We start from the raw sequence: 12,725 nt of genomic DNA, 5'->3' as shown, positions 1-12,725 counted from the left end.
AATAGGGAGTGTGGGGGGGTTGTGTTAAAGTCATGTTACTGATCATCTTTTCAACTTTAAATAAACAAAGATGAATAGTAAAGAGTAGCCTAAGATTATACAAGGTTTCTTTGAGGTCTTGAGAATCATCTGAAGAATGAATTGTGACCATGCTCGCTCTTACATAGCAATTGTTGCTGAAAACCTGAAACCTTGAACTCTCCAAAATCCTCCACAAAAAAATCATTTCCACCTCTCACTGACATTCTATAGGTTTAGGAGCACCTATTCCCAATTTGTGTAGAACAGTCATGCATTTGGATCATTTTGTCCTATGTCCCGAAAAGGATTTTAATAAATACATGCTTGAAATTGTTCGTAATCAGTGTTTCCTGTTTTAGTCATTAATTGAATAAGGCAGGCTGGTAGCTCCCTTACCCGCACTTCTCCCTGCCCTGCTCCTGTGTCAGTGAGAAAGAATATGAATGGGTAAGTTACTATGGTTACAACATTCCACCCACGCAGAAGCTTTGGCCCCATGTTGGCTTCATACACATTTAAAAGGATGATTCTGGTTATTTTCAACCTGGATCCCAATCACCTCGAATCATAGTACTGTTGGACCACTAATGAGTGAAATGTGTTTTCTGGGCACTTGAGTTGGCTGTAGCTCTCATGGCTGCAATTCAAGCCAACAGGCTGACTGCTCAACAGTCAAACAATGTCCTAGACACTTCATAAATGAATACATTAATTGATGAGTAAATAAACACAAGTTAGTAAACAAAAATATATAATAATAATAATAAAAAAATTGTCATTTTCGTTACATTTTCGTTCTGGTCAGCCTAATCATAGAATATATGCCTAAATTTGCCAAGTTTCAAACACACCATAGAAAGAGTTTTGAATATAGACCCACACCTGGGTATTTTTTTCAGTAAAAAGTACTTTTTTCATATAAGTTCAACTATCTTCTGTAGGAATTTTATTTGTATGTGAATGAATCTGATAACGAATGATGATTTCTTAAACACTATTTAACTACACATGTTTTTATTTGGAGTTTCAGCTATTGAAATATTGTTGGGAGAAATGACAGCCATTTGAAATATGTCTAGAAAAAGATCGAATTTTGGTGTCTTCTGAGAGACTAGTGATGGACTGACTGACCCAGTAGTCCCCCGAAGGTGATGGCCGGTGACAGGGCAGCGAAGTAGATGAAGATGACAGCTGCCATACACTGAGGGTTAAACGCATCTCGGATGTCGCTGACGTACTGAGGGTAGCGCCTCTTTATGTCCCTGATCAGCCCCCCGAACAGACGTCCTGAGCGCTGCAGGGGGTCATCGCTGGGCTTGAAGGGCTCCACCACAGCTGGAGAAATAAAAGTACACAATAGTTTCGACATCTGATTTTTTTGTGGTGGCTTAACCCTTTCACTACCACATGTAGTGAGAACCTTCTCTAGTGTGGTAGTGAAAGGATTAACCGTCTGTATTGTCACAGTGAAAAGGTTAACTCTTTGGTAGTGTGGTAGTGAAAGGGTTAATGAATTATAATAATGTATTCTGAGCTTGGAATTACAAGGTTCTATCTATGTTCAGAGTAGTTTTGAGATATTGAATTTCAAAGATTTCACATCCCATGGATTAAAACTTAAAATATGTATTAGCTTATATATTTTATATATATATATATATATATATATATATATATATATATATATATATATATATATATATATATATATATATATATATATATATATATATATATATATATATATATATATATATACCTCAATATACCTCATCAATAAGAGACAAAGAAAAATTGTGACCTTGAAATTATACGGTCTGACACTTTTGTAAAACATTTGTTATTCATATACAAACTCTACAATAGCTAAATTGAAGTAGGTATATATATATCACAATTATTTCTTTGTCTCTCATTGATGATTTTTTTTGTTGCTGCTATGTTTTGGGATTCTTAGAAGAATGTCCATATTCTGACAATGCATGATATTTCATGCAGATTGCTGTGACTTCAGAACATGTGAAATACCTTTGTCCTCTAGGCTCTTGGGCTCTTTGGCCTGCAGCTTGCCTCCTTGCTCCTCTCTCTGGCGGAGCATTTCTCTCTGGAAGCGAGCAACAGATCGCAGTAGTTCCTCTCCACCCACCTCAGATGGCGGTAACACAATACTGCAGTCCAGGAAACTGTTGATGGCAGACAGCAGGTCTTGACGCTCATCTGCTAAGTATGCTGCTTCATGGAAGTGCTAGGGTATAGGGGGAATGGATGGAAATGGAGAATATAATGAATCCTTTCAAGTGTATGATGTCCAGTGTTGGGACTAACGCGTTACAAAGTAACGCGTTACAGTAACGAAGTTACTTTTTGCTGTTCTAGTACTCTAACGCATTACTTTTTAAATTCAGTAACGCTGTTACCGTTACTAAATGGTTTGTTAGTTCGTTACTGCGTTCTTTTTATGTAGATTCATAGCAAGCGTCCTCCTAACTCCGTTTGATTTCGCCTGAGTTTGTTTAGTTTACAATAGAGAGCGTCTATTTCTTTCCGTAGCCGCATTTCTGGTTTTCGCATTTCTGATTGGCCACTGACTGACGTTCTCTGACGTTCTCTGACCAGAGAGCGTCAGTCAGTGGCCACTGGCCAATCAGAAATGCGAAAACCAGAAATGCGGCTACGGAAAGAAATAGACGCTCTCTATTGTAAACAAAACAAACTCAGGCGGAGTTAGGAGGACGCTCGCTATGAATCTACATAAAAAGAACGCAGTAACGAACTAACAAACCATTTAGCAACTACTTGGAGAGATAATTAATATACAACATGGAAACGAGATAAAGAACATGTTTGAGGCGCTGCTGGAGTCAACTGGACTAACGTTACTACATCTCGACCACCGCAGACTTTGGTGAGTGCAATGTGTTCACTGAAACTCAAGTTGATCAACGGATTTTGACTGTACCAAATCTGCCAGGGAATCTCATAATACTAATCAAACAATATAAATATAGTCCTTTCATGCACAATTGATATCCTAACTATTCTAACGTTGCAATGCTTTGATTGATATCTTAAACAACGTTGCAACTTGCAAGATGGTGAATGAATGAATGAATGAATGAAAACTTTATTTAACAGATTGCAGAATGGGTACAATACAGTACGGCTCAATACATACAATTGTTAAGGGGATGCAGACCTGAGAAAGACGTTTGTCTTGTTTCCATCAGGGTCCCCCATTTTCAATTCATATAGACATTTATGACATACACAACATACATGACATTTATGGCATAGGGACATATAGGTATTTAGTACTGATACATTTGTGACATAAACGGTATTCAAATATACAGTACTGTTACCCCTAGCTTTGGGTAGGGCGTTCCACATTGTTGTGGCATAATTGCGAAACGTGTTTAGTCCCTTGTTTGAGCCGAATCTGGGTTTTACATGATTTGTTGAGCTTCCTCTGGTGTAGTGGTTGTGGTATTCACTGACCTTTGGGAAGTATTTTGACATGTACATGGGTACCCCGGTCGTATAGTGTATCTTGTAGACCAGGCCCATTGCAAGTTGCTGTACTCTGTCGTCTACTCTAAGCCATCCTAGGTTGTCAAAGTGGGCAGGGGTGAGGTGGGTTCTGGGGTTCAGGTCAAGTAGTAGTCTAACCAGTTTGTTTTGTGATGTTTGTAATTTTGTTTTAAGCGCCTTTGAGGTGCTTTGGTACCATGAGGTGCACGCATAGTCGTAGTACCCTTGAATTATAATGGTTATAATTAAACGCTCCGGCGACATCAAGGCTGTTCCTTCAACCGGCGCACTTCTTATTATATCGACTCGGGACAACATTTGTTTGTGTCAGATTTGTGTTTGTATCTAGACCACATTGCTTAGCAGAGTTCAGTGATGTGAATGGAAACTGTCAAGTTGATCAACCGATTTTGAGTATCTGGGGCATGGGACTCGGGAGCAATCTTTTTTTTTATTTATTTTTTTAAATAACTAAATAGTTACTTTTCACAGTAACTCATTACTTTTGGGTGTAAGTAACTAGTACAGTAACGAAGTTACTTTGAAATGAAGTAACTAGTAAAGTAACTGAGTTACTATTTTTCAGTAACTAGCACAACACTGATGATGTCACATGTGAGATTAGAATTATTCTAATGTCACAAAGGCTAGTGGACATCAAAAGCAATATAATGGATATAGAGTATATACAGGCTTAAAGGAACACGCCAACATTTTGGGAAATTAGCTTACCGTATTTTCCAGAGAGAGACAAGAAGATAGATACCAGTTTCCTCTCTGTGCGTTCAGTAGAACGCTATCTGGCTGCATGTTAGCCTAGCTTAGCACAATGCATGGAAGCAGACATGACCAGTTAGCCTAGGCATTGTCCAACTAACACCTCTCCCCAAGGCTAACCGGTCATGTCCGCTTCCATTCATTGTGCTAAGCTAGGCTAACATGCAGCCAGATAGCTTTCTACTGAACGCACAGAGAGGAAACTGGTATCTATCTTCTTGTCTCTCTCTGGAGAAGATGATAAGCTAATTTCCCAAAATGTTGGCTTGTTCTTTTAAATGTTAAGTATTTCAATTAACTATTATTTTAAGCACTGATTAACCATAGAGGCCTTTTGCCACCAAGCCATACATCTGTGGTGAAGTACATTTGCCAACCAAATTGTACATTTCTTAAATCACTCACCTTATCAGACATGAGAGTGGATATGGAGCGGCCGATTTGGTGGTAGTCGATGTTGGCGGTGGGCGGGCCCAGCAACAGGAACAGGAAGCGTACGGGAACTGGCACCTCTAAAACGGACTCCAGCAGCACAGCTTCCTGCAGGCGAACAAACGCCATCGAGGGCTGCTCCAAGAAGCCCACACTGCCTGCAGAGAGGAGCACATTTCAAAGACATTCTCAAATTCTACACTTCTCGTTTAGTTTTTTGTTTAAGAAAAGATAATCGTGGTCATTATCAGGCATCCATACCAATCGATTCCCACCAAAGCCAAGTTCTGTATCATAGTGGATCCGCTCGGCATCACTCATGCACTGTCCTCGCACACGTGCACGCTCACTGAATAAAGACCACAATGTACCTTTATATCCCAATATTTGTCTGACCACACCCCCATCAGCTCACCTACATAAGCAGGTGTGTGGTCACCTGCTCTCCTCCTTCTCGCTTTCACCACAAGGAAGTGCCTCGGTAGATCCCCACTTGACGTAATGTGATGATAGGAGAAGAATTGGAAAACAAGAGATGCGTTGACATCATATCTTTATTTTCTCTCTCACTATATTCGAGAAAATACGGCGATATTGTCTTCGTACTGGAGTGTCTGGAAGATGATGATCATTCTAAAAATCCTCCACCGGTTTTCGTATTGGGAGCACGCCGCTACATGTCTCCCAACTGCAGTTCCTTGCTGTGGCTGGTTGCGGTAAAACCTTTCAGCGGCACAGCTGGATTGTAGGACGCGCCGCTGTTGTGAGAAGCGGTGTGTTCCAGGTTGGTGAGTAATGTTTTGCTTGCAAGCTCCACTTGTCTGTTAGTGCTATGGGGGCTAGCTGACAATGTTTACGAACACCGGCCCCAGATTAAGGGTCCTTTGTTCAAGCCTCTTAGGCAACGGCAGAGGACCTTGGTCTGAAGCCCATTATAGTTAACTAGTGGGCCACGACCAGTAACACTGGTGATCCCTGTGTTTTCTGGACGAGTGGATGTTTCTCTGTCACCGTGAGGCCCCGTCTTTCATATACAAATGAGAGTATTCCCTCACGAGGAAATATGGGCATGGATGTTCGTTATCGGAAAATCTGTGTTCAAGTCAGCTACGGCCCAGATGGGACTTGTGCTGGCTCCGTCGGATGTTGGTAAAATCACCGTTGTAAAACTGTGTTAACATTTCGTTTCTCTTCTCTCTTAAACAGTGAGGAGGGTTTCAGAACGGCGGCCTGTCTGAGTGATTGTTATATCATTGTGTACAAGTTCAGGTGTTAGCTGCTTAGCTTACGTGCTAGTGGTGGCCTACTGTTAGCCAGTCAGCTGTTAGCTGCGGCGCTAGCCTGTTGTGATCACTAGGCTAGGAAACGTTAGCTTGCGTGCTAGTTGTGGCCTACCTAGGCTAGGCTAGGAAACGTTAGCTTGCTGCTATCGGCCGAGGGCGGCCGTTAGCTTAATGCTACACTGTTGAACGTGCTGTGACTATAACATGTTTTTAACACTCTTGACTACAACGTCATCTTTGACAGAGGATGTTCGTCGAACCTGCCCTGAGCCAGGCCGGCAAGGACTGCGTCAACAAGGGGGACCGTAGCGGCGGGATGGAGCGGCGACGCTGCCCAGGTCGACAACACAGTACGGCTGTACACACACGACTGTGTGGCTCAGCGGAGTAGCAACACAATCATCAAATTTGCTGACGACACAGTGGTGGTGGGCCTGATCTCTGCCAACGACGAGAGGGCCTACCTGGAAGAGGTCAAGGTCCTGGCGGGATGGTGCCAGGAAAACAGCCTCTCCCTGAACGTCAGCAAAACAAAGGAGATGATTGTGGACTTCAGGAGGTCGGGGGTCAAGGACTACAGCCCCCTCAGCATCTACGGGGCACCGGTTGAGAGAGTCAACAGCTTTAAGTACCTCGGAGCCTACATATCCGAGGACTTGACATGGACCACACACATTGACAGTGTTGTGAAGAAGGCACGACAACGCCTCTACTTCCTCAGGCGCCTAAGGAAGTTCCAAGTCAGTCAGAAGATCCTTAAGAACTTCTACTCATGTACAATAGAGAGCATCCTGACTGGCAACATCACCTCCTGGTTTGGGAATAGCACTGCACAAGACCGAAGCAGACTACAAAGAGTGACACGTTCAGCCGAACGCACAATTGGAGGGGGGCTCCCCACCCTCCAGAACATTTACAACAAGCGGTGCAGGGGCAAGGCTAAGAGAATCATTAAAGACTCCAGTCACCCGAACAACTGCCTCTTTGAACTGCTGCGGTCAGGCAAGCGATACCGGAGTCTCAAGGCGAGCACAGAAAGACTCAGAAGAAGCTTCTATCCCCAGGCCATCAGGCTGCTAAACGAACAATGAACACTACACAACAACAACCATCAAACGCACATAGCACACACATCCACACGCACACACTCACTTTAAACAAACACACTGTAGCACCCACTCCACACACTTTATAGCACACACTCACTTTAAACAAACACACTGTAGCACCCACTCCCCACACTTTATATTTATTGATGAAGGATTGCACTACAACTCGTACACCTTACTGTAAATTGTACCTAAATTGTACCTCATCCCATTTCTGCTTTGCACTATATAGTATTGTACATTAGTACACTGCATAGTATTGTATATTATATGGTAACTCAGTTACGTCTATTCTGCATCGAACATTGTACATATGTCTATACTGAACACTGTGACCTCATTTTCTACTTCTAATTTACATGCTATACTATGTTATTTGATACTATCTTGTCTAGCACAGTCTCTGGAGCGTAACAGTAAGAAGCATTTTGTATGAAAGTATTCTGTACTTCTGTATGACAACTATTAAAGAAACTTGAAACTTGAACTTGTTTACTACGGTGCCTTGTTAGAGACTGTAGTTTCGCTTGATCTGCGCTCAAGGTAGGCAAGGTCCTGACCAGACCTTGAACACTTCTTCTTGCTTTCCCTTCTAAATGTTTTGTAAATAACGATGTTTTCCAAAACGAGTGTTGCTGCACTACATTTAGGATACGACGCGAGTTATGTGTGAATTGTCTTGTCACTGGTATTTAGCTTCTCCATGCAAATCGGGTTGTTTGTTACAGATGTGAAAATGATCTGGTTTGTTGTGTTGAGAAACATCATGTGTGTTTATGTACCGTGTACTCACAACTAAGGGGGTTAAACTAACCTATAAAGCTATGCTTAGTGACATATGAGTAAAGAATGATTCTTTTCTCAGCCTGTAATGACAATGAACAGTGTGTTCACATATTAACAGGTTTTCCTGTTTTAACTGGCCGTATTAAGGGTAAAGTAGGAGGGTTGTGTTTCCCCCCGGTTCCCTGGGGACTTCTTCATCCTCCTCTCAGACATGTTGTTACACTACATTGTGTCACTGTGTGGTAGGGATACGATGTAACCCTTAGCTTGATTGCTGAGGTTGTGCTAAAACTGCTTGAGAAACTTTATTTTCCTAAAAGAAAAGATTGTTTGGTCGCTTTTCGTGTGTGCTTAGCAAGGCCTGTGGCCGATACTAATCGAGAATTATGTATTCTCTCATTATGAAAAACGGTGTTCCTCTGTAGAGTGTTTTTGCCATTTTTTGTAGGTGATGATGGGTTGTGTGTGTCATGTGACCTACAACTGGGTTGGGCTGGCCACAGAAGCACATGTGTAAGTTTGGTACCGGGGCTCTTGGAGAGCCCTCTCTATTCTGTGTTTTTTCCTTAGTAAAAATCAGATAGCAGGTTAGCACATGCGCTGTGTGAAGCTGTTAGACACTTCATGGAGCTGACTATGACTGTGTCATACTCTCTTTTTGTCATTACATCGTATCATGGGTGTGGGGTCGTAAAGGGATGAACTGGTAACCTTTCCTCCCCCTTTTTTCTGTTGGTCAGGGGTAAACCCACCTGTCCTTCAAGGTTCCTGTCACGTTGCGGTTCGGCACGTTACAGGGTGAGGGGGGGGGGGGGGGGGGGGGGAGGGAGTTTCCTGGTCCCACGCCCTGGAATATCGGGCGTGTGCACCGCAGAAATTCCCCCGCCATAGAGTATGTCACTGTGCGCGTCTCTGTTGGTAGGACTTCCGTGTGCTGTTCAGGTCCATGTGATGGATCTGTTTCGGGGGGTGGTCAGGGCTCCTCCTCACGAAGCTCCTATTCGGGGGGACTCTCAGAAATGTGAAAAATGTTTACCCCCGGCTGTGTAGACTGGGATACATACTGTTGGTGCTTCCTTCTTTTCTATTAAAAAGAGTTGGAGTTAGGAAGTATCACACCCCTCTTGTCGTTCCCCTGGGTGCCTTGGGGATTCAATGACAGGTCTAAATAGCCTGTTCATTGATGTGGTTGTGTCCCGACGCACGCATAGTGCTAGCTCGGGGTGTTCTGTAATCAGGCGACTGACTGGCACGCCTTGGTTGCTTGGGGTTAAAACGGCGTTTTTATAAAGCAACTGGGATGGAGGTTTTTCCTCTTCCGACGACCTGTTTTGGTTGTCGACGGATTCTCGTTCATATCTGGGGGATGATGACGGAATGGATCTGAACATATGTAGAGGGGTCTGACGCCCTGGGGGTGGGCCACCGGGCGCGGTTCGCCCCGGACGTCTGGGTGGCGCCTTCTTTTCATGTTTAAGATCAACACGCATATCTGCCCGTTCTCCTGGAGTAGGCATGTCGGCGTGGTTAGGGCACGGGACTGGTTCTGGTCACGCTGGTCCGGATCAGTTAAACCCGTTGTCCGCCGGGGATGCAGATCTGCTGTTCTGGTACCCTGAGGGACTTGGGCTTTTTTCAGGGGGAAAAATGCCAGGTCGGTCCGGGTGTCACAGGGTTAAGCGCTATGGAGACCCTAGTTGGGTACATTTTGTACTCTGCACTGTCGTAATGGCTTACGGCCATGCCAACCTGTACACGCTCAATCTCGTCAGATCTCGGCCGCTACACAGGTTGGTCCTGGTTAGTACTTGGTTGGGAGACCGCCTGGGAATACCAAGTACGGTGTGCTTGGGGCTGGTTCTCCATTCTTTTCGCTCCTCTCTCACGCATGGCGAAGAGGGGCCTGTTGGGGTGGTCTTTGACCTCCTCTGGTGACCCTGTGCTTCCCGTATCGCCGGGCCCGGTCCGAAGTAATGTTTCGTCGACCCGTAGGCCTGGGATAACCCTTTTTTGAAAACTGAAACACTTGTACTGCGGTATAGCCTGTGTATACCCGCAGGTGTGTTTTGGAGTTTTTTCTTGAGGGGTTATAGGAACAACCACTGCATTGGGTAACGACAAGGTGGTTGATTCCCTGGTGTGTTGGAGCAGTGTCAACTCCCGGGTTACCCGGTTGAGGGTGCCCCTGCACGTTCATGACGTCTGCCAATCGTGTCAGCCTTCTCTGCCTCAACCCCTGTGGGTGGGTTTTTTTTTTAAATGGAGGCTTGGTCATGCAACAACGCCAGCATACGCCCCTTCCGCCGGGGCGGTTGTTTTCAGCTGACTCCTTTGGCGCCTGTCTCGTCCGCAGTCTCCAGGCTCGGGTTAACAGCCTGTTGCCTGGTTTTTTCCCCGGTGCGCTGCCTGCTTCCGTTGGTTAACCTTTTTTGTGTGCTTACAGCCATGCTGACTGCCTGTTCTGCAGGGTCAGTGTGCCAGGCGGTGTACTGTTGGGGGGACAGGGCCCGCTCGGCTGAGGGGCCTTTGTCCGGATACGCTGGCGATGTGGGGGGCGGGGTCACTAAGTGCCCACCTGGTGGGGTCTTGATGCTGGCATCATGGACTTCTCCGGGCCCCCGTTCCAGGGGGTCCAGTCCCTTTGGTGGGTCTGGGCCTTCCTTCGCGCTCCGCTGCTACGGCCTTGCCACGGGGTTGGTTTTGCCCTTGACCCCGTGATTCTGGGGGCAGTAACGAGGTTGTTCCCTCCGTTCGTTCCCGGGTGGCATGCGGGTTGTGCGCGTGTGTAGTCGTGGGGTCAGGCCACGGTCTGCTCACCCTGTGCGTTGAGTTGCTTGAGTGCCTCTTCGCACGGCCGGGTCCGTCGCCCTCCCGGGAAACCTCCAATAGGGGGGGTGCCCTCCATTAGGGGGGGTCGGGGGGGCTCGGCCCTCCCTGTTCTGATGGTTGTGGGGGGCCTTCAGCGGGGTGTATTTGTCGGCCGGTGGCTCCGCTCGGCCTCCCTATGTGCATGAGTGATGCCGAGCGGATCCACTATGATACAGAACGATAGGTTATGACTATAACCAAGTTCTGTTAATAGTGGTGACGCTCGGCATCCGACGCCGCTGCGGCCCTTGATCTCACCTTGTGGTGAAAGCTTGGGAAGGAGGAGAGCAGGTGACCACACACCTGCTTATGTAGGTGAGCTGATGGGGGTGTGGTCAGACAAATATTGGGATATAAAGGTACATTGTGGTCTTTATTCAGTGCGCGTGCACGTGTGCGAGGACAGTGCATGAGTGATGCCGAGCGTCACCACTATTAACAGAACTTGGTTATAGTCATAACCTATCGTTAATTGGACCACTATTGAGTGAGTTGTGTTGTCTGGCCACAGCTCTTCTGGCTGTAATTATATCCAACAAGGAAACTGTGCAACAGTCAAAACATGTCAATGATACTGTAGGACTCTGATTTAGTAAAAATTCTTTGTTGTATGCGGAATCAACTGGTATGATGCCAGATGATATAAATATTTGTCTAGATTGATTGATTATGGGGCGAGCTGTCATCATAACTAAGTTAGTTGTATTCACTAACAAGGCTAAACATGGTGTTTGATTTGTTCCTGCTGCTGCTGCTGATGATGATGATGATGAGGATGAGTCAGCTATTTAAAGGAACACACCAACTTTTTGTGAAATTAGCTTATTTGCCATCTACCCTACCAAAACGTTCCTGTAAACATGTTGTGACCTGTGTATTTACAACGTGGAGAAATAAAATAAAATAAAGTAGACATTTTCGTTTTATTTGGAGTGTATTTCGTGAACTAGGCTACACTGGCACACCTACTTCCAGTGAATGACGCTTAGCTAGGCTAGCGGTGCAGCTGTTCGCTAAGCCTAATGCATGCACAGAGAAGAAAAGGGTATGTATCTGCTTGTCTAACTCCAGGGTAGATGGCAAATAAGCTAATTTCCCAAAAAGTTGGCGGTTCCTTTAACACTGGCATAAAGAAAGCATGCATACCCACAAGAACGACGGTGGCCTCTGCGTTCTCAGGGATCTTCTCCAGCAGCTTGAGCTCATGTTTGGACTTGGACCTATGCATGCCAAGCATAGAGAGACCTTCTTTCTGGAAGTCCCCATACATAGGCACACAGACACACACGCGCACACGCACACACAGACAGACACACACACACACACACACAGACAGACAGACACACAAACAAACATTCATGAAAATCTAAGGTAGAATGTAACTAATAATCTCATGTATTGTAATTGTTGTAATTGAGCATATTTTTCAGAAACACAACTTTTCTTTTAGCACTTATAACATCCTGTACTTTTTCTACTTCTCAGACCTCATTCTTCTCCAGGTCGATGTCCTCCGGCCCCACCCCTCCTCCTGCCATCAGGGGCTCGGTGACCGAAGGCTCCGGCTGGGCGTGGTTGTTGCTGTGGTGGGCCACCATGACAGAGGACAGGCTTGTCGCTGAGATGTTCCTGCTGAAAGAGCTGTGCTCCTTCTCATCACTCGGATGGCTGGGATGGATGGATGGGTGGGTGGATGGATGGATGGATGGGTGGGTGGATGGATGGATGGATGGGTGGATGGATGGATGGATGGATGGATGGATGGGTGGGTGGATGGATGGATGGATGGATGGATGGATGGATGGATGGATGGATGGATGGATGGATGGATGGATGGATGGATGGATGGATGGATGGATGGATGGATGGATGGATGGATGGATGGATGGATGGATGGATGGATGGATGGATGGATGGA

At 45.4% G+C, this 12,725-nt stretch overlaps 1 protein-coding gene across 1 annotated transcript in view; it reads right to left on the bottom strand.

The window, feature by feature from the left end:
* slc4a2a (solute carrier family 4 member 2a) overlaps nucleotides 1–12,725 on the bottom strand; it is a 118,461-nt gene that overhangs the window by 20,571 nt on the left and 85,165 nt on the right. Inside the window, exons 10-14 of the mRNA XM_084327132.1 lie at nucleotides 12,295–12,475; nucleotides 11,954–12,059; nucleotides 4,735–4,919; nucleotides 2,050–2,266; nucleotides 1,153–1,356 (exon numbers count right to left, since the gene is read on the bottom strand). Coding sequence (XP_084183258.1) covers nucleotides 1,153–1,356; nucleotides 2,050–2,266; nucleotides 4,735–4,919; nucleotides 11,954–12,059; nucleotides 12,295–12,475 — 893 coding nt within the window. The remainder of the gene's footprint in view (nucleotides 1–1,152; nucleotides 1,357–2,049; nucleotides 2,267–4,734; nucleotides 4,920–11,953; nucleotides 12,060–12,294; nucleotides 12,476–12,725) is intronic.

Source organism: Notolepis coatsorum, assembly GCF_963971535.1.
Source record: "Notolepis coatsorum genome assembly, chromosome: 13".
Taxonomy (NCBI): Eukaryota; Metazoa; Chordata; class Actinopteri; order Aulopiformes; family Paralepididae; genus Notolepis; species Notolepis coatsorum.
This window is presented reverse-complemented; position numbering and strand designations above follow the sequence as displayed.